This window comes from Dryobates pubescens, chromosome 15, assembly GCF_014839835.1.
Source record: "Dryobates pubescens isolate bDryPub1 chromosome 15, bDryPub1.pri, whole genome shotgun sequence".
Classification (NCBI taxonomy): domain Eukaryota; kingdom Metazoa; phylum Chordata; class Aves; order Piciformes; family Picidae; genus Dryobates; species Dryobates pubescens.
Genome location: NC_071626.1, coordinates 8,794,663 through 8,821,132, shown reverse-complemented (window position 1 = coordinate 8,821,132; position 26,470 = coordinate 8,794,663). Strand labels below are relative to the sequence as shown.

The window sequence follows — 26,470 nt, the reverse complement described above, 5'->3', positions numbered from 1 at the left end:
CATGCTCATTGATGTTCAGCTGGGGTCACCTTACGCTCACCCAGCTCCTCTCCTGCTTCCTTTTTACCAGCAGCTTTGGGCTGAATGGGCTGGGACTTCTCATATAAGCTCTTACATCCTTCTAGCCCACAAAAACTACCAGTCCCCATTGCAGAGATCTTCCCTATCTTGTCTCCCAGGATGGGGAAATGATGCGGTTGTGGGACAACACTTTGGGCTCAGGCAAACGGGACATGATGGGCCACAAGGAGGAGGTGTGGTCACGAGCCCCACAGGCAGACAGGCCCAGGTGGGCTCAGCCTATTCGCTCTGGATCCTGGGTGAAAAGCGAGGCCCAGGGCTTTAGGAAAGAAATCTGCCCACTGAAAGCAGGTACATCTGGTTTGCTCGTGTGTGAAATTCTAGCTGTGGTTTACTTTCCGCCCAGGGGCCTCTGAAGTTCACGGCAGATCTCTATTTAGATTTAGCATCTTCTTACCCACTTCTGGTCCCAAGAGGTGTTCAACACCTCCATGGGCACCGTGCAAACGGATGAGGCCCAGGGTCCATGAGATGGCATCTCTGTGTGTGCTGACCATGGACCGTGGATCTTCTGGGTGTTCTCTGTCTGCATGATCTGGTGTGCCCTCACTCGCAGCGCTGTGCCCCAGCCTCCCACCTTGCCTGGAGGGAGTCTGGGTTTTATCTCTGCCCTCCTGGACCGTTTCTAGCTCTCCTCCGAAGACCTGCTTTGCTGTGGACGTGGTGGCATCCCGCGTCGCTCGTGCCTCCCCCAGTAACGGCCTTCTCCCCGTCCCAGAGCACCGTCCTGCCAGCCAGAAGTCCGAAGAGAGCTGGCCGAAGCACCAGAAAACTGACCCTCCCTGGGCGTCCACCCCACAGCATGCCGCCACTGGCTCCTCACTAGCCCACGGTGACCTGCTGGGTGGCAGCAGGCACCTCAGCAGCTCCCGAGTTCGGGAGTCGCGTGGGCACCCCAGCAGTGGAGGTGCAGAGGGGCGGCACGGGCTGGAGAGGCAGGAGTACACGGTGCTGGCAGACCTGCCGAAGCCCAAGCGCCTCGGCCAGCGGGATGCTGCTGACCGCTGCGGCTCCCGCACGCTCAGCCCTGGACGGGTGGAGGTGGAGAAGATGTTTGGCTGCGAACGCAGGTGAGGAGCAATGGGGTTCCACAGCGGTCACTGCTGGAGGATCATCCCCATATGTTGTCAGGGGGCCCCTACCTCTGAATCGTTGTGCCTCAGGGTGAGAACAGGGCTAGATGGCAAAGCTCAGCTTTCAGTTGTGCTTAGATTTCCTTTAAAGCAAGGGTTGGGTTTAGGCTCAGCACCTCCCAGCCCGAGGAGCTCCTGTGTTGTGGCATGCAGGCAGCTGAGGCCATTGGAAAGATGGAGCAAAGCTGCACCACTGAAAATGGAAGGAGCAGCCCACCCTCCTCACCCTCACAGCCACCTCCTGGAAGCTGCAGAACATGCCACAGAGCAGGGCAAGCCATGGCAAAAGAGAAGGAAAGATGTGGTCCCCACTCCAAGCATGCAAGCTCCCTGAGATCCAGGGTCCACTGCAGGGAGCTGCTCAGGGAAGGAGGGGGAATGCCAAGAAGTAGCCAGTGCTGGCTGGGTCTCTGGAGACACAAGAGTGGCTTCATCATCAGTGGCACAGGGCTGGAGGGGACTTAAAAAGGGAGTAGGGAAGTACCTTGGACAGGTGGTGGGATGTGAATGATCAGATGGAGGGAAGCTTAAGGAATACTGTGAAGGATACATGGGTGAGGCAGCAGGACATGAAAGCTGGGGTGGTTGAAGCAATGGGGACAGGGAGACTATGGTGCACACAGCGTCTGGGACAGGCTTAGGTGGAACAGGGTCTGCAGGGACTCTGCCTCCAGGCTAAGCCTGGCAGCAGCTGGACAAACTGTGTGTGCCTGCAGGAAATCAGAGACCCTGGAGGCCTTCCAGGCCCTGGAGGAGGGCCGTGTGGACCGACTCGATGGCAAGACCCCAGTGCCACCCAGCAAAGGCCACATAGTTCGGAGGCAATCCAGCCCCAGCCTGACCAGGGAGGTGAGGCTTGGCTGCCTGACAGGACCCCATCCCAACTCCCCAAGCTGGGTTGCTTTTCCCTGCCATATTTTCCTCCATTTCTGCTACATGCTTCTCACTTCCATTTCCCTTCCCCCTATTCCCCTCACTCCCAGCTCTTGGCTCCTTTGGCTCTTGAATGGCAGCAGCCCCTTCACCCTTTGGGTGCACCCTTTGGGTGCAGTACAAGCTGGCACCATACACAGGGCTGCAACTGGGGAATTATTTAAACTGTCTCACAGCCCCAGTCTCATCTTGTTCCTGCTTGTTGGCATTTATTTTCTGTAGAACTCTGCTCCATCTCCCCTGTTTCCATAGGGTCAGCGGCCTTCCTGGCTCCTTGAGCAGCACAGCAGAGACCCCAAGATGCCCTTGCGTTCCCCCAGTCCAGCTCGGCACCCTGAGAAGGTCAGCAGGAACCGGGGAGACCCCCTGGGCACTTCCAGCCCCAGCTGGCGGCAGGAGAGAGGCAGCCGCAGCCCGCGCTCTGCGAGCCCAGCCAGCCGGTCGGAGAGGAGGGCGGGGGAGCCTGTTAGCCCTCCTTGGCGCTCAGAGAAAAGCTGGAGGAGCCGAGGGGAGCCTGGCCACCCGCCGAGCTTGGAGAGGGGCCGAGCCACCTGGCAGGCTGGGGGGACAGGGCAAACGCCGGAGAAGAAGAGTCGAGGGGACTCCCTGCATCCCACGGGCTTGGCGAAGGGTTCGAGTAACAGTGGGCTGAGCCGGGCAGGGCCACCACCGAGGTCCCTCAGCCCCGGGAGACGGACGGAGAGCACATGGAGAAGCCAAAAAGAGATCTCTCCTCCTAGCCCAGTGCGGGGAACAGAGAGGCAACGAGCGAAGCCGGGGGAGCCGCTGCACCTCAGGGGACCCAGAAAGCCATCAGAATGCAGCTGGCAGAGCCTTCGGGAGAAGCTGCCATCCTCCCACCCTAGGAAGGGCACTGGCAGTGACTGCAAGGGCCAAGGCAAACCCCTACGCCCCATGAGCCCAACACGACCGCTGGAGCAGGACTGGAGGGCTCGGGGTGATGCCCACCAGGCACAGACATGGGAGGACTGCAAGCGCCAAGAGAAGCCTGTGTGCCATGCAGACCTGATGCGCCAGCTGGAGAGGGACTGGAAAAGCCCCACTAAATGTCCAGGTGTACAGCTACGGCCAGATGACAGCTGGAAAAGGCCTGACAGTCCAGCACAGCAGCTGGAGGATGCCTGGAAAGGTCCTGAGCACACCAGAGGCAGAAACAACCCAGAGAAGCCATTGGAAAGTGACTGGGATAACAAGAGTCTTTACCATGTGAGTAGGGCAGGAGCCAGAGCTAATGGGGACCCTGCCAGGCATAAAACTGGCAAGAACAGAGAGGGTGGGTCCCCTGGGTTGCAATTCTACATGTCGTGGCTCCTCCGGCTCTTCTGCTTCTCCAGACAAGCTGTGTCGCCTGCCTGGCACTGGGAAGAGGGAGGATGCTTCCCCCCGAGTCCCATGCTGGGAGGCAAATGCTCAGATGTGGGAAATGGAGATGAGGGCTAAATCCCCATGGTTTCAGCACCTGCTTTCTCCCCATGCAGCCCCATCTGGTTGGAGGCACCTTCCCACCACAAACCAACACCAGTTCCTCAGGAAGCGTGAAGCCGCATTCCAATGCCAGTGAGAAGCGCAACAAGGTAAGGGCCAGACTCTGGAAATGGTGAGGAAAGGCAGCTGCCCTTCCTTGAAGGTCACTTCAGGTAGCACCTGGGTCTCCAACACTTCACCTGAGCCTCCTGGGCACCGTGCTCACTAACATCCCCCTTTCCTTTAGTCCTTTGCCCATTTTCTTAGGCTGGCAGCTGAGGTACAGATCCTATTCTTTGTAGCTAGAGTGGTAAGCAGTAGATCTAGGACTAAAATCTCAGCATAGCTGCTTTCTTTCCCTTTATTACTGCCTGGTGCTGTGATGGCACTGAGTGTTTTATAGGGATGAAGTGGGCTTTAGTGGCATGAAAGATGATACAGTCAATTGTGTTGGCATTCCTGGGATGCCAAAAATGGCACGAAAGTGGCTTTGGAGGGCTGCACAAAGTGTCCCAGGAGCCTGTGTATCTGGCAGTTGTGTCCGAGTCCCTGCCTCCATTCCTGCCCTGTGCGTCAGTCGTCTTGGCCAGGTTGTCCCCTGTTAAGGACTGGCTTTATGTGTTACACAAGGACAGCCTGCAGCCAGGCAGGAGGCTCCCAAGATCTCTGAAACTTGAAACGAGTAACATCCCTTCCCTCACTTCCCTTCCCCAAGCCAGAGAGGAACCCAGACCCCTGGCACAAATGGGGATGGTTCACCCCACCTAGCCCAGGTTTCTTCACCTCAGAGGCAGGCACCTTCACTTTACCCTGAGACCAGAAGCATTACCTTGGGTCTAACTGTACATTTTGTGATGTGCAGCCCCCTGCCTCGTGCCCTTTGGCACCCTGTCTAGCAATGTCCCTTCCCTATGCTGACTGGCATTTGGTGGCACCAGGAGCCTCCCTGGTCCTGATACCACCTCTGCCAACACTGCAAATTGCTGCTTTAGGGGTTCCTTTGGGAGGGTGGGATATAAAACCGAGTAGCTTCAAGAGCAAGGGTGAGGACCCCACTGTGTGCACACACATGCCAGGACTGCTGAAAATCTGTGTTAGTAAAAATGCCTGAAATAAAGATCATCCCCGCCTGGAAGAAACCCGGCCTGGGCAAGGGCTGGGCTCCTGGCGCTGCCTTCCCGGGGCAGCAGTGGCTCAGCCCGTCCCTTAGCGGGGCTTCAACTTTGCCCGGGACAGCGGGGAGGGAAGGAAGGGGGCACAGCGCAGCCCCAGCATCGCCCCGGTCCGTCTCATCACGCCGGCCACCCCCCGACCCCTGCCCGGCCCCCCCTTTCCGTGCGGACCTCGCCCTCCCCGGCGGCTCCATTGGCTGCGGGCGGCCGGGGCGGTGGCGGCTGCTGCCATTGGCCTGCCCGGGCCCTCCCAGGAAGTTTCGGGGGGAGGAAAGAAAAGTTCTTTGGGTTTTCGTTTGGGATTTTTTTTCTCCCCCTCCTTTTTTCTTCTTTAGGATTTTTTTTTTTAAATCATTATTATTTATTTAATAAGACGAGGAAAAAGCGAGGGGGGAGCGCGGGGCGGGCATGGTGGGGCCGCGAAAGCCACCCGGCCGCTGAAGCCGCCCCGCCGCACTGGCTGCCAACGCCCGGCCCCGCCGCGACCCCGGCCTCGGCCCCGCCGCTGGCCGCGGCGCCCCCGCCATGACGGTGAGTCGGGACCGACCCGCGGGGTTCGGGGTTTGGGGAGGTGGGTGCCGTCCTCCTTGGCCGCGATTTGCGGGTGCCCGGCGGGAGCTCCCGGGGCTGGGAGGTGGCGGAGGACCGGTGGGGCTCCCAGCTGTCAGTCTCCGCCTTGCCGGGGTCCCTCTGCTCCTTGCCCGCTCCGGGCATCGCAGCTCCCGCGGGGACTCTGGTCTCGACGGGTACTCAAGGCTGTTGCTGAGGGTCGGTGCCTCCTTGCCTCCTTTCCCCACCACCGCCGGCACCCCTCATGGGTTTCCGCATGGGTTCCCCTCTTGGGCTCCCCGTGGCTGCTCAAGAGCCGCTTCGTTACCGGCACTCCCTAAGCAGCGGGCACGACCCCACCTCCACAGCCCTGGGTAACTGGGCTGAGGCCTGCCGAAGCTCACCACATCAGTGACCGCAATCGGATGCAAGATCCACACCCCGCCGGGCATCGGGAGGTCCTGCGCCCTGTGGGAATCAGATGTGGTTTTGGGGCAAGGAGTGTCCCATCCCTGGGGCAAACTTTGCTTCGTGCAGACGTCTGCCAGCCCCAGGAGGAAGGCTGTTGAGCAGAGTGGGGTAATGGAGGTGACGGCCGGGCTGTGCCTGCCGGCGTTTTGCACGGGGGCGATGGGAAAGGCAGAGCCTGTCACCCGCTTGCTTTTGTGGCACGTACAATACATCTGGGAGCTGCTTGTGTGCTTCATCTTGGGAGTGGTTTTGCTTCCACCAAACTGAGCTGGAGCAGTTTTGCTTTGCGTTTTGGCCTGGGGCCCATGCCTTGTGGAGCAGGTTCCTTTTTTGGAGGAGAGGAGACATTGTGTTTTCCGGGAGGCTGCAAGCCTCTTGCACCATCTCTCTGAGGTGAGAGGAAGCAGTGCTCCAGGTCCTGTGGTCCTGAGGAGCTTTTGGGAGTGGGAAGCATGGTGATGGCAGAGGGTGGCCTTGGAAAGAGCACACCTAACCATCCCATCCCTTCCCTCAAACACGGAGCTTTCTCGGCGTTCCACAGCTTCTTCTCCACTTCTCCTTCCAGGCGCCTCTGTACCACCCAGGGGCCATTCTTTTGCTCCCACTCCACTTTCCTTCTTTGGTGTTTACATTCTTCAGATACTTGCAGGCTATTATCACCTCCCCTGTAGCCCTTCTTCAGCCAGAGCAGGCAGCTGCCTCTCCTTAACCTGCTCTTGTAAACCAGTCCTTTCAGATGTCACCTATGTCCCTGGTGCTTGGTGACTCTACCTGGTCAGCTGTGGGGCTGAACATATAACTCTGGTGGGTACAAATGCAGCCAGGCAAAATTGTTGCTGCCACCTCCTGAGCTGAAGTCTCACCATCCACAGCCCTGAGCTGTGTACATTTTGCCAGGGGTGCATCCTGCCTCATCCTTACATCTCCAGCACCCGGATCTCTCCCAGCAGTTCGGCTTTCCTGGACGTTTCCTCTTCCCGCTGCCAGACCATTTCCTCTGGATGGGGGGGTTTGGTTTGAACCCTGCTCTCTGCTCTGCTGGTATCCTCAGCTCTTGATGCTGGACGAGGGAGCTGGATTTGGTTGTGAGGCAGGGGGAGAAAAGAGTATTTTGTGCATCACCTGAAGCCTTGCCCTGTGGTACTAGCCCTGCTATGACAAGGATAGTTCAAAGCCAATTCCAGATTTGTGGCTCCATGTCTGGGGGTGGCAGGGCAAATGGGGCCTGTAGGGCAAACAAAATCCCTGTGCAATTCACCTGCTTGGGAGAAGCCCTTCGGGGGCATTTTCTGGCCCTGACACTGTGTTGAGGGCAGCAGTTCTGGAGCAGCACGCATCCCGTTAGTGTTCATTGTTTTGGCACCTAATGCTTTGGAACTGTAAATCCCCAGTGAGCTGAACCCCAGCTGATCCAAACAACAGCCCCAGCTAGGGCTCTTCACTCTTTCTCTCCCTAATAATACTGCTTTTCCTGCTCTGCAGAGCCCTTCTGCCGAGAGCACGTGTGTCCCGGGAGGGGGGAGCTTGTGCCTTGACGTTTCGCCTCCTTTCCTTCCCCCTCGCCGCTCCCAGTTTGGAGCCGGAGCTGAAGTCACTGGATTGGAAGGGATAACGGGAAAAAGGGTGGAGCTGCTGCCACGGGGAAGGAATTAATTTTTGGGGTGCTTTTTCAGAGCAACAGCAGAGCCAGTAGGACATCCAGGCCCCTAGGAACGGGGCCGCACATGTCCACTTTGTCTCCCAGCTGCAGACAGCGCCCATCACCTTAGCAGGTGGCTTGAGGCTACCATCAGACACCTCTTGCCAGGCCTGAAGCCATAGCAGCCAGTGACCCTCCCCTTGGTGGGCCTTCCCATGCCTGCTCAAACCAATATCCAGAGCACCAGGGTGGGCCAACACATGTTCAGCTCTTACCACCACATAAACTCAGGTACAACCTAAGAGGGGCAGCTTTAGGAGGTGAAAGCAGGGAAAGGCATGGCTCAGCTGGATGGCCAGAGAGCTGGACTTCCAGGGCAGGCACAGCCAGCTGCTGGGCTTGTTCAGGGGGCACATAGTGGCTGTGGGCTTGCAAAACCATCCCTTGGTCCTGGGTGGTGGTTGTGGCATGTGAGGCCTGATGGTGACATACTTGACAAGTCTGGTACAGACCACTGGGAGGTCTAACTTTGGCACAAACTCTCCAGCACTCCAGCTGCAGAAGAAGGGACAGATCAGCAAACCCTGGCTTCTCAGGGAGAAGAGGTGTTGGGTTGAATTATTTGGTGGTGCAACTTCTCCAGAGTCAGCAGGGCTGGGAGGAGGGACCAGCTTAAGCCTGTTTGACTGAGAGCAAATCTAGGGAGAGTGATTCCACTGAGTCAGCTCTCTGGTGCTCCACCTTGGGAAGGAGATAAACTGGTTGGGATGCTGCACCAATTGCATGAGGTTAGGAGGAGGTGGGGGGCAGGGGGAAGCTTCTTTCTAGCATGGGTGATCTGAGTGAAACTCTCTTCATCTTTGGTAGCTGTGGCTACCAAAGGCAGGGCAGGACTTGCAACAGGGGGGAGCAGAAAGACCCAGGTAAAAGAGGAGCCCCCAGCATCTCAGAGAGGATTGAGTCTTGGAGAAGGTCAAGTCTCTGAGAGGATCAAGTGCTGGTTGTGACCTTTCATTTCATCTCTACCCTGGGGCATCTCATTTGAAGGCAGCATGTTTTCACAGCTGTTGAACTGCCTCCTGTACCTTTGTGGTGAGGGCTGTTTCTTAGAGAGCTGTTTGTGTCTTTAATAAATGAGTGCTGGTGAAGTTACCAGAGGTAGCTGTGAGGCACGGATGGCCAGAGTTTGGACAAGGTGTGTCTAGGTAATTGCAACCTTGCCTCCGTCTCCAAGGCAAGCCTGGCTGTGGAGCACTCCCTTCTGCCCACTCTCTTTGACCCTGCCACCCCCCCTCTGAGTAAATACCTCTGAGGCTCCTTGTGGAAACCTCCCTGCTGCATATTTTTCCTTATCTTTTTTTTTTTAACCTCTTTCCTTATCTCCTGCTTCCTCTTATAGGAATGACTGCCTACTGCTGAGAACTAAATCCAGTTCTCCTTCAGCACTGGCTCCTACACCCTCATGAGTTTCCTAAAAGTGATGCCAGGCTGTTCTCATTGTTGTTCTGCCCCTGCAGATTCACCTTCCACCCCCTGGCATGCAAAGCCCTTCTGTGGGTCATTCCAATACAGTAACCTTCTCTTTTGTCCTTCCTCTTCAGCCGGATCTCCTCAATTTCAAGAAGGGATGGATGTCCATTCTGGATGAACCAGGAGAGGTAAGCCTGAAGCGGGGGTCTGCCACTTCCCCCAAGCTCCTGCTGCTAGAAACCCCCCAGTGAGAAGTTAATTTCCTTCCTCCTCACTCACTGAGATTGGTCCTGCTCAGAAAGGCAGCAGGAAGCTTTTGATGGAGGTGCCTCACTCTGTGTGCAGGTACAGAGGTTCACCCAGCACCTCCCTCCCAGCCAAGGGGTAGGTGGGGGAGCTGGAAGGGACGTGGAGGAGGGTGAAGAGAAGGCCACTAGGTCACAGTGCAGTGTCCCTCCCTGTTCCTACACTTCCCCTGGTAACTGCCTATCCGTTTCCCTCTTGTCTTCCTTTCCCTCCCCCTGCCCAATCTGCCTGCAGTGGAAGAAACATTGGTTCGTGCTGACTGACTCCAGCCTGAGGTATTACCGGGACTCAAACGCAGAGGAGGTAAGTGTGGTCAGCCCTTCTCCAGCCCTCCCTTCCTTCCCAGCCAAGGGGCAGAGGAGCACAGCCCCAGTGTAACCAGCATGCTCCCAGGAGGAACAGCAGTGTCCTCTCCTCCTGAAAGGCACTGCAAGTGGCAAGCTGCTCTTGGCCAAGGGGATAATGTGGAGGATAGGGGTGGCAAAGCCTAGGGGGTCTTGGTGGGATGTGAGGAGAAGAGCTGGTCCTACTCTTGGGCGTATGTGACTCCCTCAATCCATGCTGCTGTCTACCTCTCTGGCTGACAGAGGCCATGCTGTGCTGGGGAGCTGAGACTGGCTCCCAGAGAGCCATGGGATGAAGGCAGAGGCAGCCTGCCCTTCAGCTGGGGTGCTGGCAGGTGCTGAGGGGCTTTTCAAAGCTAGGTTTGCACTGATGTGGCAGTGGGTGGGCTGTGTTTGCAGGCTGATGACCTCGATGGAGAAATCGACCTCCGCTCGTGCACAGATGTGACGGAGTTTGCAGTGCAGCGGAACTATGGCTTCCAGATCCACGTGAGTGTCCTACACTGCATGGACACACAGCAGCAGCCCCAGGGAACACTGGCTGAGAATGCATGTCTATGCCAAGATGCTGAGGAGCAAGCTGTGCAAGCCTTTTGCCAGGACAGTGGCCCAGCAAGGCTGCTTGGGTGGCACAGGGGCGGCAGTGCTCAGGAACGTGAGTGCTGCCCATCCGCAAAGGAAGGAGGAGGCCAAAGGCTGTGCTGGAAGTTGTCCAGAAGCCAAGCTGAATGCCAGGAGCTTACTTGACCTGCTGGCCAAGGCAGCTTCTCTAGAGCTTTGGGGAGGGAGTGGTGAGTGCTGCAGATCTCACTGTAGCCTGGCTGTCAGAGCTCTTGAGTAACAACCTGTACCCTGGATCCAGCCCTAGTACAATCCCATCCTTGGCTACTTGCTGTGGCAGCAGGAGGTGGCTGCTAAGACAGCACAAACCCCAGTATTTATGGGTGTGTGCAGTGCTGGGTTCCCCTGTGAGCTGTTGCTGTACCTCAAGTGCTGGTGCCCAGCTCTCTGCACCTGAATGGCTGGATTATACCAGCTTGTGTATGGCCAAATGTGCCAGCAAAGTTTCTTTTGCCTTTGCTTGGAGATGGTCTCATGGAGGTCTTCTCTGCAAAGGGCATGTTTCCACTCCCACCCCTCCACCTGTCCCCAAGAGTCTTTGAGGCAGTGGTCAGCCTCTTGAACACTGTTCACCATGCATGTGAGCAAGTGCTTAGGGGTATTGGGGAGTGAGGGGAAGCTGCCTGTGCCTCCACCTGGTGCTGATGGGCCTCCATCACCTGCCTGCTGCAGACAAGGGATGCTGTCTTCACCCTGTCCGCGATGACCTCGGGCATCCGGCGCAACTGGATTGAGGCCCTGAGGAAGAACGTGCGCCCAGTCAGTGCTCCAGATGTCACCAAGTAAGAGTTTCCCCATGTCACCTCTTCCCTTTCTTGACACCCCTTTCCCATGGCAGGCAGGGTCTGGGAAGACCTGTCTGGAAATCCAGCCGTTCTCAGATCAGTCTTGCCCTCCGCTCCTCCTGAGCATGGCCTGGATACCTCAGCTGATGGCAGAGGCTGAGAGCCTGAAGACTGCTGCTCTTGCACCTGCTTTTTGCCTTGCCATATCAGTTTAACTAAATTTTTTCACCAGCATGGCTGGAACTGGGGTGAATCCTCCATGCCCCATGGAGGAACCCGTGTCCCTGAGGCACGGGATGCTACAGGCCCAGCTTTGCACTTACAGTGGGGTTCTGGGCTGACTGAGGGCAGTTGGTGGTGGCTCCAAGGGCATCCTCTCCCCTGCAGTGCCTCTCTTTCACTGGCTGCCGCTCTGGTTTCAGGCTCTCTGACTGTGATAAGGAGAACTTCCGTAACTCTGTCCCCCAGAAGGGCTCACTCCGGAAGGAGGAGCAGCAGCGGCTGGGCTCGGGCCATGAGGGGAACTCGAAGGGCAGTCACTGGAAGGCAGACGGGCAGCACCACGCCTTCGACTACGTGGAGCTGTCTCCCTTGCCACAGGACCCTGGGAATCAGGGGTCCCCACAGAGGACGAGAGGGAGCTTGAGGATCTCTGACCGAAGTCCCAAACAGGAGGAGCTGGAGCGGGACCTGGCCGTCCGTTCAGAGGAGAGGAGGAAATGGTTTGAGGCCCCTGATGGCAGAGTCCCGAACAGCGATGGCCCAGCGGGAGAGCCTTCCCGCAGGGCTGGGGAGCAGGATCTCCCTGCTCCCCCACTTTCAGAGGACCAGCGGCTTCGGCTGAATGAGGAGATAGAGAAGAAGTGGCTGGAGCTGGAACGCCTGCCCTTGAAGGACTCACAACGAGTGCCTTTGACAGCACTACTGAATCAGAGCAAAGGGGGCCATGGAGACACCAGTGAGGCACTGAAAAAGGAGGTAAGAACATCTCTCCTCTCTGAACCTGGGATTCTGGTGGCCTTGTTAATGTGGTCCTCCCTGGTAGCAGGAGGCTTTACAGAAGAGCAAGGCAGAGGTGCCTTGGAGATGTTCATTCTTTCTGGCTCCATTTGCCTACAGTGCAGTGCATGGGAGCTTTTGCATCCAGGTAAAGTGAGGGCAGACTCCTGCCTGGAGACGTTTCCCAGGCCACGTTTTGGTCCAGGCTAAGCTGTTGGTGGCACCGCTTGCCTGCAGCATGTGTTTCCAGGAGTGCAGCAGCAGCCTCTCTTTTCTGGCTGCTCCCAAGCCTGCAAGTGCTTCACCTGTCAGCCCTTGAAAGGAGCCATGCACTTGTCTGTCATGCTGGCTACATGTGCAGCAGTGGTTTCCTCCAGCACAGATCCACCTCTAGAAGTTGGGATGTCTCCTCTCCTCCTTGCTAGCACTTACCAGGCCGGGCCTGACTTTTGCCAGTTTGGTCCCTTGGCAGGCTGCCGTTCCTGTGGGAAATCAAAGACTTTGGCCATGCATGGTCCTTCCTATCTTTAAGCCCAGGGTTTGGATGCAGGATGTTGGTTGGGCTGTGACACTTTTCCATCCCTGGCTGAGCGTCTCTCTCCCCTCCCTGGCACAGGTCCAGTCACTGCGGGCACAGCTGGAGTCCTGCCGGGCCCGAAATGAGAGCCTTCGGGAGGCAGCAAAATCCCAGGGAGAGAGCCAAGTGCCACGGGGGTACATCTCACAGGTGAGCCAGGACACAGGACCCTGGGATCACTCCCAGTCCCAAACTGGGTAGTGCTGGGACTCAGCTCATTAGGGAGCAGGTATTGCTAATCATTGGGTTGCCATGGTGACTCTAACTGGGCCCACTTGTAATCAATGTTAATTACACAGAGGCTGGTGAATCTTGCCTGGCCTTAAAGGGGCCAGAGTATAAGTGGGGAGGAGAATGGGAGAAGAGGTGCAGGATCTGTGCCCTGCTTTGTGCATGGGCATGATGCTGGCCTGGGTGAGGAGTGTGAGACATCCTCCAGCTTGGGAGTGGGACTGCAGCTCTCTGCTGAGCCACCCACACGCTCCCTGGCAGTTTACAGCTTGACGTGTGGTTCTTGCTAACAGGGGCTTCTGAATCCCTTGTTGAAAGCAGTCTGTCAGGCCCTGGGGAGCTCCCATCCCTGCCAGAGCTGCCTGAACCCTGGAGGTCACTTTGACAGTGCAGCCTGTCCGTTTGCTGGGACAGCACGTGGGAAAGCCCACGGAGCAGGGCTTGCTCGTGCTTCAGCTTCTCTTCATTTATTTTCTTTCATCCAAAGCAAGCAAGGTCACATCCCATGGGGCTTTCCTGGGGGGTGGCTGCTGTTCTGTCACACTGTGGAGATTTCAGGATGTGCCCTATGTGTGGAAAGAAACCAGGGGGCAAGGAAATTTGGGCTAACAAAGCCTGATGCAGAGTTGGCTGTACCTAGCCCAGACAAAGAAACCCACAAGCCCTGTGGTGCCCAGCCTAGCCACTTACCAGTCACTCCCATCATCTTGATTTAATATTTACAGCTCACAGGCCTTTTTATGGTCAAGAAAAGGAAAGGGAGTGGAGAGGAATGGCACCTTATCTTTCTAATAGCTTGGCTTAAAAGACCAGCATTTCACATCTGAGGCCAAACTTGGCCTTTCCCCAAAGGGCTTGTTCTCTCTCAGTCTGCCAAGGCTCACAGACAGCCCATGGACACTAAACCAATCCCTCAGCTTTTCCTTTGGTCGATCTGTGGCGTTTCCCAGCTTGCTTTGTCTCAGCAGGGAGGAGTAGCTGACAAGGACTTGCATTCCCACATGCTGCAGTGCTCTTTATATTGGCCTTTGCCTTATTACTAGGGGAAGGAATGAGATGGAAAGGGGCTGTTGGGGGATGTGATGGCTTCCTGGCTCTCTGCTGAGGTCTTAGAGGCCCTGTCTTTTTAAATAATACTCTGGCATGTTTGGTGGTGAACAAATCCTTTCTGAGTGTCTTGGGGCAGTGCTGCCAGTGTCTGAAGCAAGAGCAGATGTGTAGCTTCAAGGTGGGAACCACTTTCTTTGCTGCAACACCAGTTAACCACAGCATTCAGCATCAAAAGAGCCATTCCCTTCGTCTCAGAGCCATCAGAAAGGAGGGCAGGCTGTGCGAGGAGGATCCCTAACCATTAGGCTTTCAGGAGGGCTCTTTGGCAGCTGCTGTCGGGCCACAGGGCAGTGCAGGGTGTTATTTTTCAGGAGAAGAGGCTCAATTTTCATTGATTCCAGGGGACACTGCTTCATTTAAAAGGCAGATACCAAGACACAATTCCCTCTGTTGATCTTTTCCAGCCAGGCAGTGCAGCCTGGTGGAGGGTCTGGACTGGAGTGTCAGATGCATTATTCCCAGTTCTTGGCCCAAGAGGGACCTTCCTCTTTGGTCTTAAAAAGTGCAAGATGAATGTTTGCAAGATGTGTGTTCCTGTCAGGTGGTTGTGTTCAGTGAGAGAAGTGCCACCTCACTTGCAGAAGGCAAAGGCCCTGCTGAGGAGTGGTCTCACATCTCTGAAAATGGCCCTGGGTGTGGCTGAGGTTTGCAAAGGCAAACATCAGCCCAGCCAGGTGCCTGGCCTGCGTCCTTCCTCCTGGTCCCTTACCACTCCTTTACCTGGCATGGCAGGAAGCCTGTGAGCGCAGCCTGGCTGAGATGGAGTCTTCCCACCAGCAAGTGATGGAGGAGCTCCAGAGGCACCACCAGCGGGAACTGGAGCGACTGCGGCAGGAGAAGGAGAGGCTCCTGGCGGAAGAGGCAGCAGCAACAGCAGCAGGTAGGAGAGAGCACCGAGCTGTGCCCTCCTCATTCAAGTGAAACCCTTCCACCTCTCCCAGATGTCTCTTGCCAGAAACGAGTCATCTCAGTCTGCTGGACTGACCCTGCTGGTGTGAGGCTGATGCATCTTGGAGCATCAGCTTGGTGCTCCTTGGACCTGTGCTGCAGAGGCTGCTTGGGCTGGGTGGGGCAGAGTGGTAAAAGATGCTGTAGGAAATGGAATCTTGCATGGGTGCATGAGTGGGAGAGGACCAGCACTTTCTTGTAGGTGAGCAGGGCTGGCAGAGGTGGCAGGGAGCTCCCACACTGCCTTGTCTTAGTTTTCTTGGCAGCATTTAGTGCATTGGGATAATTCTGGGACATGGAGAGTGTAGGGGATGCCCTGAGGGCAGAAGGGAAGGAGAGGGAGTCTGCCAAGACAAGTCTGTGAGCCTGCAGTGGCAATACCTCAGCCACTTCCCTGGCATGGTTTCCCCAGATGTTCTGGAGCTGGCCCAGCCTGATCCCCCATCTCCCACTGTTTCCCCTCCACAGCCATCGAGGCACTGAAGAAAGCCCATCGGGAGGAGATGAATAAGGAGCTGGGCAGGACACGAAGCATCCAGCAATGCAGCTCGGTCTCAGATGCCCTCCAGAAGCAGCACCAGTAAGAAAGCACCTCTCCTGTTTGCCTTGCCTGACACTGCTGCCCTGTGCCAGTGTCACCACCCCCCTTCTGCAGCCATAGCCTCCATCTGTCCCTCCTGCGGCCACCCCAGCTCCCTCCTCAGGGGCAGTGGGTGCGCAGTGGTGACTGCCAGGGCTGCTGGAGCTGTAAGGCAGGGAGGTATATCCCCTGCTTGGCTATATTCCCTATAGCATCTCTCTTTCCCTGATAGTTTCTTCCCTCTGTTTTCTTCATGGAAGGCTCCCCCATTTCTTTGGCATGGCTTGAAGCTCCTCAAGGCATCATGCTTGTGTGCAAGAGTGGGAACTGAAGCCTTGGTCCACAGGGAACATTGTTTTGTGCTGATGACTGGTGTGGAGAGAGGCAGCTGTGGCAGGGGGAAAGGCCATGCCAGTGGCCAGGTTGCAGGGCAGTGCTGAGTTGGTGCCTCTTTTGCAGGCTGGACGTGGAGTCTCTGAAGCGGGAGCTGCAGGTGCTTTCTGAGCAGTATTCCCAAAAGTGCTTGGAAATTGGGGAGCTCACCCAGAAAGCAGAGGAGAGGGAACAGACACTGCAGCACTGTCAGCAGGAGGGGAAGGAGCTCCTCCGGAAAAACCAGGCAAGAGAAGGGCTCTCCCTGCCAGCGGAGACCACGGAGCACAGCACAGCCCCTGTGTTGGAAGCACCCCCTCTGGTCATATTTCTTCCCTTCTGAGATGTTCTCATCAGAGAGAAAAAAGATTAAGAGTCAGAGGCTATAGATGGGCCTGTCTTCAGTGTGGCAAAGTGTGCTCTGCTGCTTGTAGGTGCTGCCATTGTCGGGGGGGGTTGGGAGGAGGTTTCAGCTGGAACAGGGCTGGCAATGAAGATGGAGAGGCCAGGACAGCAGAGACTCCTGTGTCATGGCTGCTCTGATGTTTTTTGGTGTTGCCTGCAGGAGCTGCAGACCCGCCTCTCGGAGGAGATCGGGAAGCTGCGGAGCTTCATTTCATCGCGAGGCTCTCTGCACAACAACGAACGGAGCTCCTGCGAGCTGGAGGTAGGGCAGGTCCCCTCGGGCTGCCCCGCTGCCTCCGTCCCCGCCCCACGCCGAGGATCTTCTCCTTGACGTGCTTTTGGCTTGAAGTGGGTAGGAGGAGGGTGGTGGAAGGAGCAGGGAGGCCGGTGCAGGAAGCTGGTACGCAAGCTTCCGCTCCGTGCTCTCCTGGGCCGCTGGCGCCGTTTCCTGCCCCAGCCCTCCTGGCCCTTCCTTCCTTTGCCGCTGCCGCGCCTGCGTCGGGGCTGCTGGCCTTCCCCGCCTGGTGGCTCTTGAGTCACCTCTGGTTCCTCTTCTTCCTCCCCGGCCCAGGTACTTCTGCGAGTGAAGGAGAACGAGCTCCAGTATGTAAAGAAAGAGGTGCAGTGCCTCCGGGAGGAGCTGCAGATGATGCAAAAGGTCAGCGGGTCTGGAGGCCACTGGGAAAGCAGCAGGAGAGGGAAGGAAGGGAAGCACCAGGGCTGCATGTGAGCTGGGTTCAGCTCAAATCTTGTCACTGGTACTCCTCATCCCTCCTTCCTCCTGAGCACATAACAGCCACCTGCTCCAAACAGTCTGCTTTGTACATGGGAAATGTGCCAGAGACTTCACTGGTTTCCCCAGGTATAAGCATGGATAAGCCAGGAACCCTTTTTGCCCAGGTGGGAAGTCCAGATAAAGCCTGTCCAGCACTCTGCTTCCCCAGCCACCTTCTCTTCCCCTGGCTGTTGCCTGGCTGGGTGGATGTATTGATGGGTGTGCTGCTCCCTCCACTGGCAGCAGCTCCTTCAGAGGAATTTTCAAAGGCCCCTGCTAAAGGGGAATCTGAAGGAAGTTTTGATCTTCAGTGATGTTCAAAGAGTCTGGGACTGGCCCTTTCAGCATCCCACATCTCTGGTGGGGTTTATTTTTCCCATGGGGCTGGCCCAAAAGCATGTGCACCATAGAATTACAGAATTGTGTCTGTTGGAATAGACCTCTAAGATCATCAAGTCCAACCATGAGCCTAACACCACCATGGCCATTAAACCATGTCCTGAAATGTCATGTCCACACAGTTATTGACCATTTCCAGGGAGGGTGACTCCACCATCTCCCTCGGCAACCTATTCCAATGCCTGACCACTCTTTCAATCTAAACCTCCTCTGGCACAATTTAAGGCCATTTCCTCTTCTTCTATTGCCTGATACTAGCCCTCCCCCCACTTCACTACAACCTCCTTTCATGTAGTTGTAGATGAGAGATCCCCCCCATCACCTCCTCAGTCTAATGTTGCAGATCCTTGTTGCTGCAGGGCCAGCAGCTTTGCCTTCCTCCCCAGTCTGGGGTTTAAGAAGCACTACCTCCACACTCTGAATGGTTTTGGCATGGCCCAGATTGAGATGGGCTTCAAACTCAGGACTGGCTCTCCCCTCCTCACCTGCTGGCCCTTCTGCTGGACTTGCCTGGCCACTCTTAATATTAGCCCTAAAACCTACTGGCCTCTCTCCCTCCCCTGGCAGGATAAGAGATTTGCCTCAGGGAAATACCAAGATGTCTATGCAGAGCTGAACCACATCAAGGTGCGCTCGGAGCGAGAGATCGAGCAGCTGAAGGAGCATCTGCGCCTCGCCATGGCAGCTCTGCAGGAGAAGGAGTCACTGTGCAACAGCATCACCAAGTAATGGTGAGCACCAGGGGTGCTGTGATGTGCCCTGCAGCTACAGCTGGCTGACACTGGCTGCCCTGCTTTGACAGGGGGGTAGAGGCTGCTCGTTCCTCCTACTCTGCCCAATGCTGAAACTTCAGGCTTAAACTTTTCCTTCTCTGCTTCTTGCATCCCCTCCTTCTGCACCTCTGGCCCTTCTGTTGTCCCTGGCATTCTCCCAAGGTCCCCAGCACCCTTCTAGCTGTGCTGCTCTTGATGCTTCTGCAGCCACAGCACCAAGCACCACTCAGCCAGGTGGGAGCTGGCCACATGCTGGCCTTTGTGCCATGGCTTGAATGACAGTGTGGGGTGGTTGCTTCTGTAGCCACAGCACCAGGCACTGCTCAGCCAGGGGGGAGCTGGCCGCATGCTGGCCTTTGTGCCATGGCTTGAATGACAGTGTGGGGTGGTTGCTTCTGTAGCCACAGCACCAGGCACTGCTCAGCCAGGGGGGAGCTGGCCGCATGCTGGCCTTTGTGCCATGGCTTGAATGACAGTGTGGGGTGGTTGCTTCTGTAGCCACAGCACCAAGCACTGCTCAGCCAGGGGGGAGCTGGCCACATGCTGGCCTTTGTGCCATGGCTTGAATGACAGTGTGGGGGTGGTTGCTTCTGTAGCCACAGCACCAAGCACTGCTCAGCCAGGGGGGAGCTGGCCACGTGCTGGCCTTTGTGCCATGGCTTGGATGACAGCGTGGGGGTGGTTGTGCACTGCCTCTGTAGGTGGTGTTTCTGCTGTGTTCCCCTTTGAAGTGGTTTCTCTGTGGCAGCATGGAAATTTTAGGTCTGCATCAAAGCAGCCCTGACTAGACCCAGCCCTCCCACACTCACGTGCAGGCATCCCTGCTGTGGCTAGGGAGGGAAGCAGGGTGTCCTCTTGTCTGGCGCTCTTCTGCTTCTTGCTTGGATGCCATGGCCATTGGGATTGAGGTCATGCTGCCCCACCAGCCCTAGCTGGTGGGCACTGAGATGAGTGGGTCTGCAGCAGGGCATGCCACAGCCAACCCTGGGGGAGCAGAGGGGTCGGTATTTCTGTGCTTGCTGGAGCCTTTCTAAACCATTTCTGGTTTTGTCTCTCTCCAGGTCTGCCCTTCGTTTGTTTTCCTGTTCTTGTTTTGTATTTGCTCCATTCCTCACTTGTGGGGAGAGGGAGGTTGAATCCCATCCCTTGTCACCTTGGCAAGGAATCCCACGCACCCCTCAACCTCCTCGCTCCCCTCCCAAAGCTTTTTTGATGACCCCCTTTCGCCTGCATACCTGAGCACATTGTTTGCACCTTCTTCAGGATTTTATATGTGAAAATTATATTTTATAGAAGATTTTTTTTTTCCCCCCCAGGGAAAGAGGGGAAGAGGAGGGGGGAAAATTTTTACTACATCACCAGCATTTTCTAACCTGAAAAAAGAGAATCTGGTTTTGACCCCCTACCCAGCCCTCTTGCTTCTGGCCACACAACCACTTTAGTCACATATTCCCTCTCTTCCAAATGTCTCCATGGCCCCCCCGGGGTTGTATGGTGAGGACTATGCTCCCCCACCCTGCACCGCCCCCAGGGACCTGCGGAGAAGACAAACAAGCCATAGGAGGGAGCCGCTGGGGCAGTCTGCCATGGACATGCTTGCCTGGGACTTCTGAAAGAGGAGACCTTGGCAAGAAGTCTGCGTGATCGAGCTCTCTCCGTGACTGTCCCTTGGCTCCTTCAAGAACTCAAGCTGGCAGGAGCCCAGCGCCACAGGGCCTCTCCTTTCCAGGGAACAGGAGCCGTGAGGCTGCTACTGCACCTGCTGGAGCCACCCCCCCTCCAAGGTGGCAGCTGCTGCTGTGCTGCACCCTTCCACTTTTAACTTAATAAAATCTTCCCCTGTTGCTGAGAAAAAGGCATTCCTGGAAGGGAAGGCTGCTCTGTGGCCCTAACCCAGTGTGGCACTGGGGGGGTTGTTTTTCCAGGTTCCTATGTGATTTTGGGACATCCCCACCCATCTATTCTCTCCCTCTGGATCTGGGGAAGGAAAGCAGCAGAAGCACCCCCAGCCCATGGCCAGAGAGTGAGAGGAGCCCTGCAATGCTATTATCTAGCTGTCTGCTCCACTATTGGGTGTCGAGGGGAAATAATCTGCTTCAGCAGACCACTCCAAAAATCCCTTGTGGACCTCATGGAGGAAGAGCTGAGCCTGGGCTGTACTAGTAAATCCAGTACTGGGGGAGGCTGTTGGCACTGCAAATTACTGGCAAACAGTTTATGTTAAACCTGGGGGAGATTACAAGGATCTCAAACACTTCATCTCTTGTTTTGGGTGAAGCTTTTATTGAGCAGAATGGAGGACGTGGGAGTGACTCCTCATTCAGCTCCCTCCCAATGTACACATCAGCTGTTGCTCTGCAGAGAGGCCACAGGCAATTAGAAAAAGACCCTAATTGCAGGCTTCTGCTGAGGCTAGAGGCACCATCTGAAGAGGGGATGGCAAAAGGCTCAAGGAGGACCTTGAATGGAAGTGACGATATATTGTGTGGATGGTTGGAGTATTGCAAGACATGGGGGTGAGAGTGGGGTGGAAGGACATGGTGGGAGGCACAGTGAGGAGAGTCGGGGCAGCACGCCTTAGCTCAGCATGTGGTAACCTCACTGTGGTGTCCAGAGAAGGGCAATGAAGCTGGTGAAGGGTCTGGAGAAAAAGTCTCATGAGGAGCAGCTGAGAGAACTGGGATTGTTTAACCTGGAGAAAAGGAGGTTCAGGGGGGCTTACTACTATCTACTGCTACCTGGAAGGAGGTTGTAGTGAGGTGGGTGTTTGTCACTGAACAAGAGGAAATGGCCTCAAGTTGCACCAGGGCAGGTTTAGATTGGATGTTAGGAAAAGTTTCTTCACTGAAAGAGTGGTCAGGCATGGGAATAGGCTGCCCAGAGAAATGATAGTCCCTGGATGTGTTTAAAAAAATGCACAGACACAGCACTTTGGGACATGGTTTAGTGGGGACATTGAGTTGATGGTTGGACTTGATGATCTTAGAGGTGTTTTCCAGCCTTAATGATTCTGTGTTGTATCAGTGTCCTGCAGGGCAGGGCAGTGCAGGCAGATGCAGACCCCCTCCTCCATGGGCACAGCTGCAGTGACTGCTTTGCCTAGGTGAGGCAGGCAGGCTGCTTCTTAAGTCACAAATTCTGGTCAGACTGATTTGCAGGCTTTCATTGTGCACATGAGGCCCTTGGGCAACCTGGTGGACAGTGCAAGAGGCCAAGTTCTGAGCTCAGCAGCTGGCTCCCCGTTGCACATGCACAGAGGCAAGCCTTGCTCTGGCTGGGGCTCGGCCTCCAGCCTAGAAACCCACCTGTCCCTGTGCTGCCCAAGCTCCAGGCTTTTCCCTCTGCTTCCCCACAGGACATGGCTGTTGCTGTTGAGTTGGGGAATGGGGCAAGCATTCAGCACACTGAGGTCTGAGGTGGGAAGCAAGGCAAGAGGCCATAGAGCAGCTCAGGACAGCTGCTTCCAAGCTGCAGGGCTTGCCATGCAGGATTGGTTGGGACCAAGAAAGAAGAAAATAAAGCAGGGCTGAGGGCACATGGGGGGATCGGGGGGCGGGGGGGATATATGTTTGCTAGAAAAACACTGAAGAAAGAATGTGTGGTGGTATCTACTGGGGGAGAAAACCCCCAGAAGTGGGGCACTGGGGACAAGCAAACAGTGAGTGAGGGGTGAACTGCAGACTGCTGCTGTGTGTGGCTCACTGGCCCCTTCCCCTTGTGTTTGTTTGGGTTGGTTGGTTGGCGTGTTGGTGTTTTTCTCCCCTTCCTGAGCAGGGGCTGCTGACCCTGATAAGCAGTTCGCGTAAGCATGGGTGAAATGTGTGGGTGCCTGACATGCAGTCCAGCTGCCCCTCCTCGAGGCTCTGCAGCTGCAGATCAGCCACCAGCTGGGTAAGTGTGTCCTGTCATCCCAGGGTAATGGGGGACTGCCACCTCCCAAACCGGCGTGGCGTTAATCAGGCAGGCCCTGTCTTGCCTGCAGCAGGGTGATACGGTCACAGCATCGCTATCTGCCAAGTGCAGGGTAGCTGGGTGATGGAGAATGGTGGGGAGAGGTGACCAAAATACCCACAGGCAACAGGCATGATGGCTGGAGGGAGGCTGGCATCCCAAAGTGATGCCCATACCCCATCCCCTTGCAGCCATATCCTGGCTGCGAGAAACATCCCAGCCTAGAGCACCAGGAAAACACACAGCCTGTGGTGCCCCAGTTGCATGAGAGCTCTCATAAGGATCTTGCCCTTAAAAACCAGCTCATAAATCTTTTTAAATAGTGGTATGTGGTCCAGCAGCCAGAGGCAGTACTCCTTTGCCATGTATTCTCATCACTAAAGTCTGCTCCGTTGCTACCACCAGCTGGGTGGAATAGCTTCATGCTGGGCTGGCCACACTGCACTGCTCACCAGGGGCTCACAGCTGAAGCTCTGATGGGCACAGCTGGAAAATCAGCCCATTTCCCCTCTTTTGAGAGTGAAAAAGCACTGCAGCACTTGGATATCAATGCTGGGGATTTTGAACCTCTTTGGAAACAGAAACCAGGTGAAATGAGATGTTGCTGCTGGCATTAGGTGCCGTAAGAGCCCTGGTGCACTCGGATGCCAATACACAGTCATTCTACCCCTACAAGGCAGGAGCTGTTCACTGATGGATCCCCAGCATGTCCACAATGGCCACAGTTTGACCATTTAAGTCAAAATCATTCCACTGGAAGTACACAAATCCCCAAGGCATCTGGTTGAATGCAGTGCAGGGAGGGAGGAGAAGGTAAATGGTGTTACAGGGAGGATTTCTCTGCCAGAGTCTGTCCTCTGGAGTTCATCATTGAAGCAAGATTTCCCAACCTCCCCTGACTAATGCCAGAAATGGGAGGCACAGGAGGCTTGGAGTGGTTGGGTAGCTCTCCTCGAGATGCAAAAGGGGTGCTCAGGGGTAACCCACCTCACCTTGGGCATGGTGGCAGATTCCTCTGGCCACAACTACAGACATGAGCCCAAGCCAGGCACAGTGGTGTAGGTGGCCCATGGGAGTAAGTCTTCTTTCTGGGGGAGCCCCCTTCATGCTGCTTGCAGGGGAGCGCCAGTGGTGCTGGACCCCACTTCCCAGAGGCAGTGGGGCTTGCATTACCCTGCATCATCTGCACCCCACCTCCAGCTGGGGCATCCTGCCAGTGGCCAGGGAGCCCCTCTTGATCCTGGCCAGCTCATGTCAAGGATGCACTGGTAGGACAGTGCAGGGCTCAAGGGGTGCTTTCCAACATCAAGTGGGGACTCGGGGATTGCCTTGACCGGGATGTCCCCCATGTGTAAGGCCAGCAGCAGCCTGATGAGCTGTGCCTTCCCTTCACGGAGTCACCTAGGGGCATGGGATCTTCCCCCTGTTGTGACTGGCTAAAGAGCAGCCAGTCTGGGTGAAAGGGTTGCAACTCCCGAGCGCGGGGGAGAGGATGTTTGCCTGCCGGCAGCGGCACCCGCCGGAGGAGGCTGAGCAGCGCTGATCAGCCGCGGGAGCTGCCCAGGTGACCGGCTGAGATTAGACTCCTAGTTTTCAGATGGCTAAAGTTAGCTAAAGCATCTGCCCTCCTCCCGCCTTGCCTCTCCCGTCTCTTGCCTCCCCATCACTGTGCTGCCCTGATAATGGCTGCCTGGTTTTTAAGGCTAGAGGCTCTGTGGTCAGCCCATGGCTCCGTGCCAACCTCTAGGGCTCGGAGATGATGCTTACACCTCTCCTCCTTGTCTCTCCTCAGGGCACAGTGTATTGGCAAGCTACTTCTGACGGTTGAAAACTTGGATGCAAATTAAAGCAGATGGTGCCTTATCTGCACACACCTATGTGCAGGCACCCAGTGATGGCAGTTTATTCCCAGCTAGGAAAAATAAGAGATCCTTCAACTGGTCAAAGGGTCATACAGTGGCCACCAGAGCTCACCACCCGTGCACTTCCTATGGGAGGGCAAGCAATGTATTCATTAGGTCTTACAGCAAAAATTAAACCCAGGGGAGGTGGGATGTGGCTATTCCTCTCTGCAACCTGGAGAATGTTAGGGGTTGAAAGGAACCTTGAAAGATCAATCACCCTGCCAGAGCAGAATCACCTAGAGCAGGTCACACAGGAATGCATCCAGATGGGTTTTGAAAGACTCCAGAGAAAGAGACTCCACAACCTCTCTGGGCAGCCTGTTCCAGTGCTCTCTAACCCTCACAGTGAAAAAGTTTTTCCTTATGTCTACACAGAACCTCTTGTGCTTCAGTATGCACCCATAGCCCCTTGTCCTGTCACTGGACATCACTGAGAAGAGGCTGGCTCTGTCCTCCTGACACTCACCTTTCACATACTTATAAACACGAATTAACTCACCCCCAGTCTCCTGTGCTCCAAGCTAAAGAGTCCCAGCTCCCTCAGCCTTTCCTCATAAGGAAGATGTTCCACTTTCTTAATCATCTTTGTGGCTCTGTGCTGGACTCTTTGAAGCAGTCTCCTGTCCAACCCCCCTTCCAAGGCAGGATCACCTAGGGCAGATCACAAGAACACATCCAGACAGGTCTTGAAAGTCTCTAGAGAAGGAAACTTCACAACCTCTCTGGGCAGCCTGTTCCAGTGCTCCATCACTCTCACTGTGAAGTTTTTCATCATGTTGAGGTGGAACTTCCTATGTTCCAGTTTGTGTCCATTGCCCCTCATCCTACCACAGCACACCACTGAAAAGAGGCTGGCCTTTTCCTCTTGACAGCCACCTTTCAAATATTTATAAACATTAATAAGATCTCTTCTCAGGATTGAGCAGTCCTGAGATCTCTCAGCCTTTCCTCATGTGAAAGATATTCCATTCCTCTCATCATCCTTGTAGCCCTTTATGCCCCATGCCTTGCAGGTGCTGTGAAGCTTTCCCAGTCCCTAAATGAACTGAGGCATGTGAAAGAGTGGCAGCAGGAAGGGAGGCACAAGAGAGTGCCCTCACCAGTGGAAAGCATCAGTGGTCCAAGTGCCTCCTCCTGGGTCAGGGGCATACAGCACCCTCACATAGAGCATGTGTATTTCTATTTCTAGTATTTCTGTTTCTATGCTTCCATTTAGTTGTATTTGTTTATCTGCTTTTATGGGTAAAACGTACTTCTGTGTGTTCCTGGCTGGGGTTTTTGGTGCCCCTGGGCATCCAGGTCACAGACAGGTGCTCACTGTGTATTTTAAAGTCTTGCTGAAGCGCTGTTTGGAGGTGCCAGGGTTCACCTCTGAGCACCTCTGGCACGTTGATGGGCACCAGGCAGCTGTGCCAGCCTGTTTGGAAGAAATGAGCGGGAAAACCTCATTTGAATCCTCGGGGCAAGGTGATGATAGCAGCTACGTTTAATCTCCCAGGAGCAGCCAAACACTCACCCAGCTGGGAGAGAATTGCCAAGTGTCACTGTAGTGTCTCTCCTCTGTCCCATCACGGAGAGTTGTGTGTGTCCTCCCCTAAAGAGGGGACAGCCTGTTATTTGTGACCCCTGTCACACACGTGAGGGATGACCTGATGTCCCCAAAGCACCTGTTGGGAAGCAAAGAGGGCAGAGTAGTGGGGCAGAGGCAGTGGGCTGTGGGGTACCACTACTGAGCCTATTCTGAGCCCAGTGCTCCCCCTTTTCCTCTTGATGTCCCCCCCAAGTATCTCCTTTAGTGTCCCTCCTCGTTCCCTGATGCTTCTTACTGTGTTGTTCCTTGTATCCCCCCACAAATGTCCCTCCCCGACCTCTAGCATCACCCCTAAGTGTCTCTCCATGTGTCTTGATGTTGCCCTGAGTGTCCATGCCATGTTTCCTTCATCTCTGCAGTGTCCCCCCAAATGCCCCTCCTTTTCTTCTCTGTGCCCCCTGCCGTGTCTCTCCTCCTTACCTAATGTCTCCCCAAGTGCTCCTCCTTTTCCTGCTGTTGTTCCTTCCAGTGTCCTTCCTTGCCCCTATCCAATATGCCCCCAAATGCTCTTTCTCGTCCCCTAGTGCCCCCACCCAGTGTCTACTCCGAGTGCTTTTCCTTGTCCTCATTGACCTGCCAGTGGTCCTCAGCCCGTGTCCCCTGCAAGTGCTTCCTTGTCCCCTTAACAACCCCTGGCAGTTTTCCTCCTTGTCCCCACCCGGTGTCCCTCCAAGCACTCTTCCTTGTCCCCCAGAGTCTCTCCCTCTCCCCAGTGTCCCTCCCCGTCGCAACCCAGGCTCGGGGCGTGGTGGGGGACACGCGGGGACAGCGGCTGCGGCCGGTGCACGGGGCAGTCCTCCCCGCGGTCCGCCCCGTGCCTTTAAAGGGTGCCCTCGGCGGGCGCGGCCCCAGAGGCGGCGGCAGCA

General features: G+C 55.8%; 1 protein-coding gene across 1 annotated transcript; it reads left to right on the top strand.

Moving 5' to 3' along the window:
* Window positions 1-5,149: 5,149 nt before the first annotated feature.
* Window positions 5,150-20,382, top strand: TRIOBP (TRIO and F-actin binding protein). Its single transcript, XM_054168023.1, has 14 exons — window positions 5,150-5,335; window positions 9,065-9,121; window positions 9,474-9,542; window positions 9,983-10,072; window positions 10,877-10,986; window positions 11,412-11,967; window positions 12,605-12,715; window positions 14,639-14,786; window positions 15,323-15,434; window positions 15,894-16,053; window positions 16,372-16,473; window positions 16,783-16,869; window positions 17,953-18,116; window positions 19,220-20,382. The coding sequence occupies exons 1-13, from the start codon at window positions 5,330-5,332 to the stop codon at window positions 18,112-18,114; spliced, it is 1,770 nt and encodes a 589-aa protein (XP_054023998.1). The 5' UTR covers window positions 5,150-5,329; the 3' UTR covers window positions 18,115-18,116; window positions 19,220-20,382.
* Window positions 20,383-26,470: the final 6,088 nt, after the last annotated feature.

Excerpts from the sequence above, each read along its gene's own strand:
- TRIOBP (XM_054168023.1), top strand. Across the intron at positions 10,073-10,876 it reads ACTATGGCTTCCAGATCCAC|ACAAGGGATGCTGTCTTCAC; the intron begins GTGAGTGTCCTA and ends TGCCTGCTGCAG. Across the intron at positions 12,716-14,638 it reads CACGGGGGTACATCTCACAG|GAAGCCTGTGAGCGCAGCCT; the intron begins GTGAGCCAGGAC and ends CTGGCATGGCAG.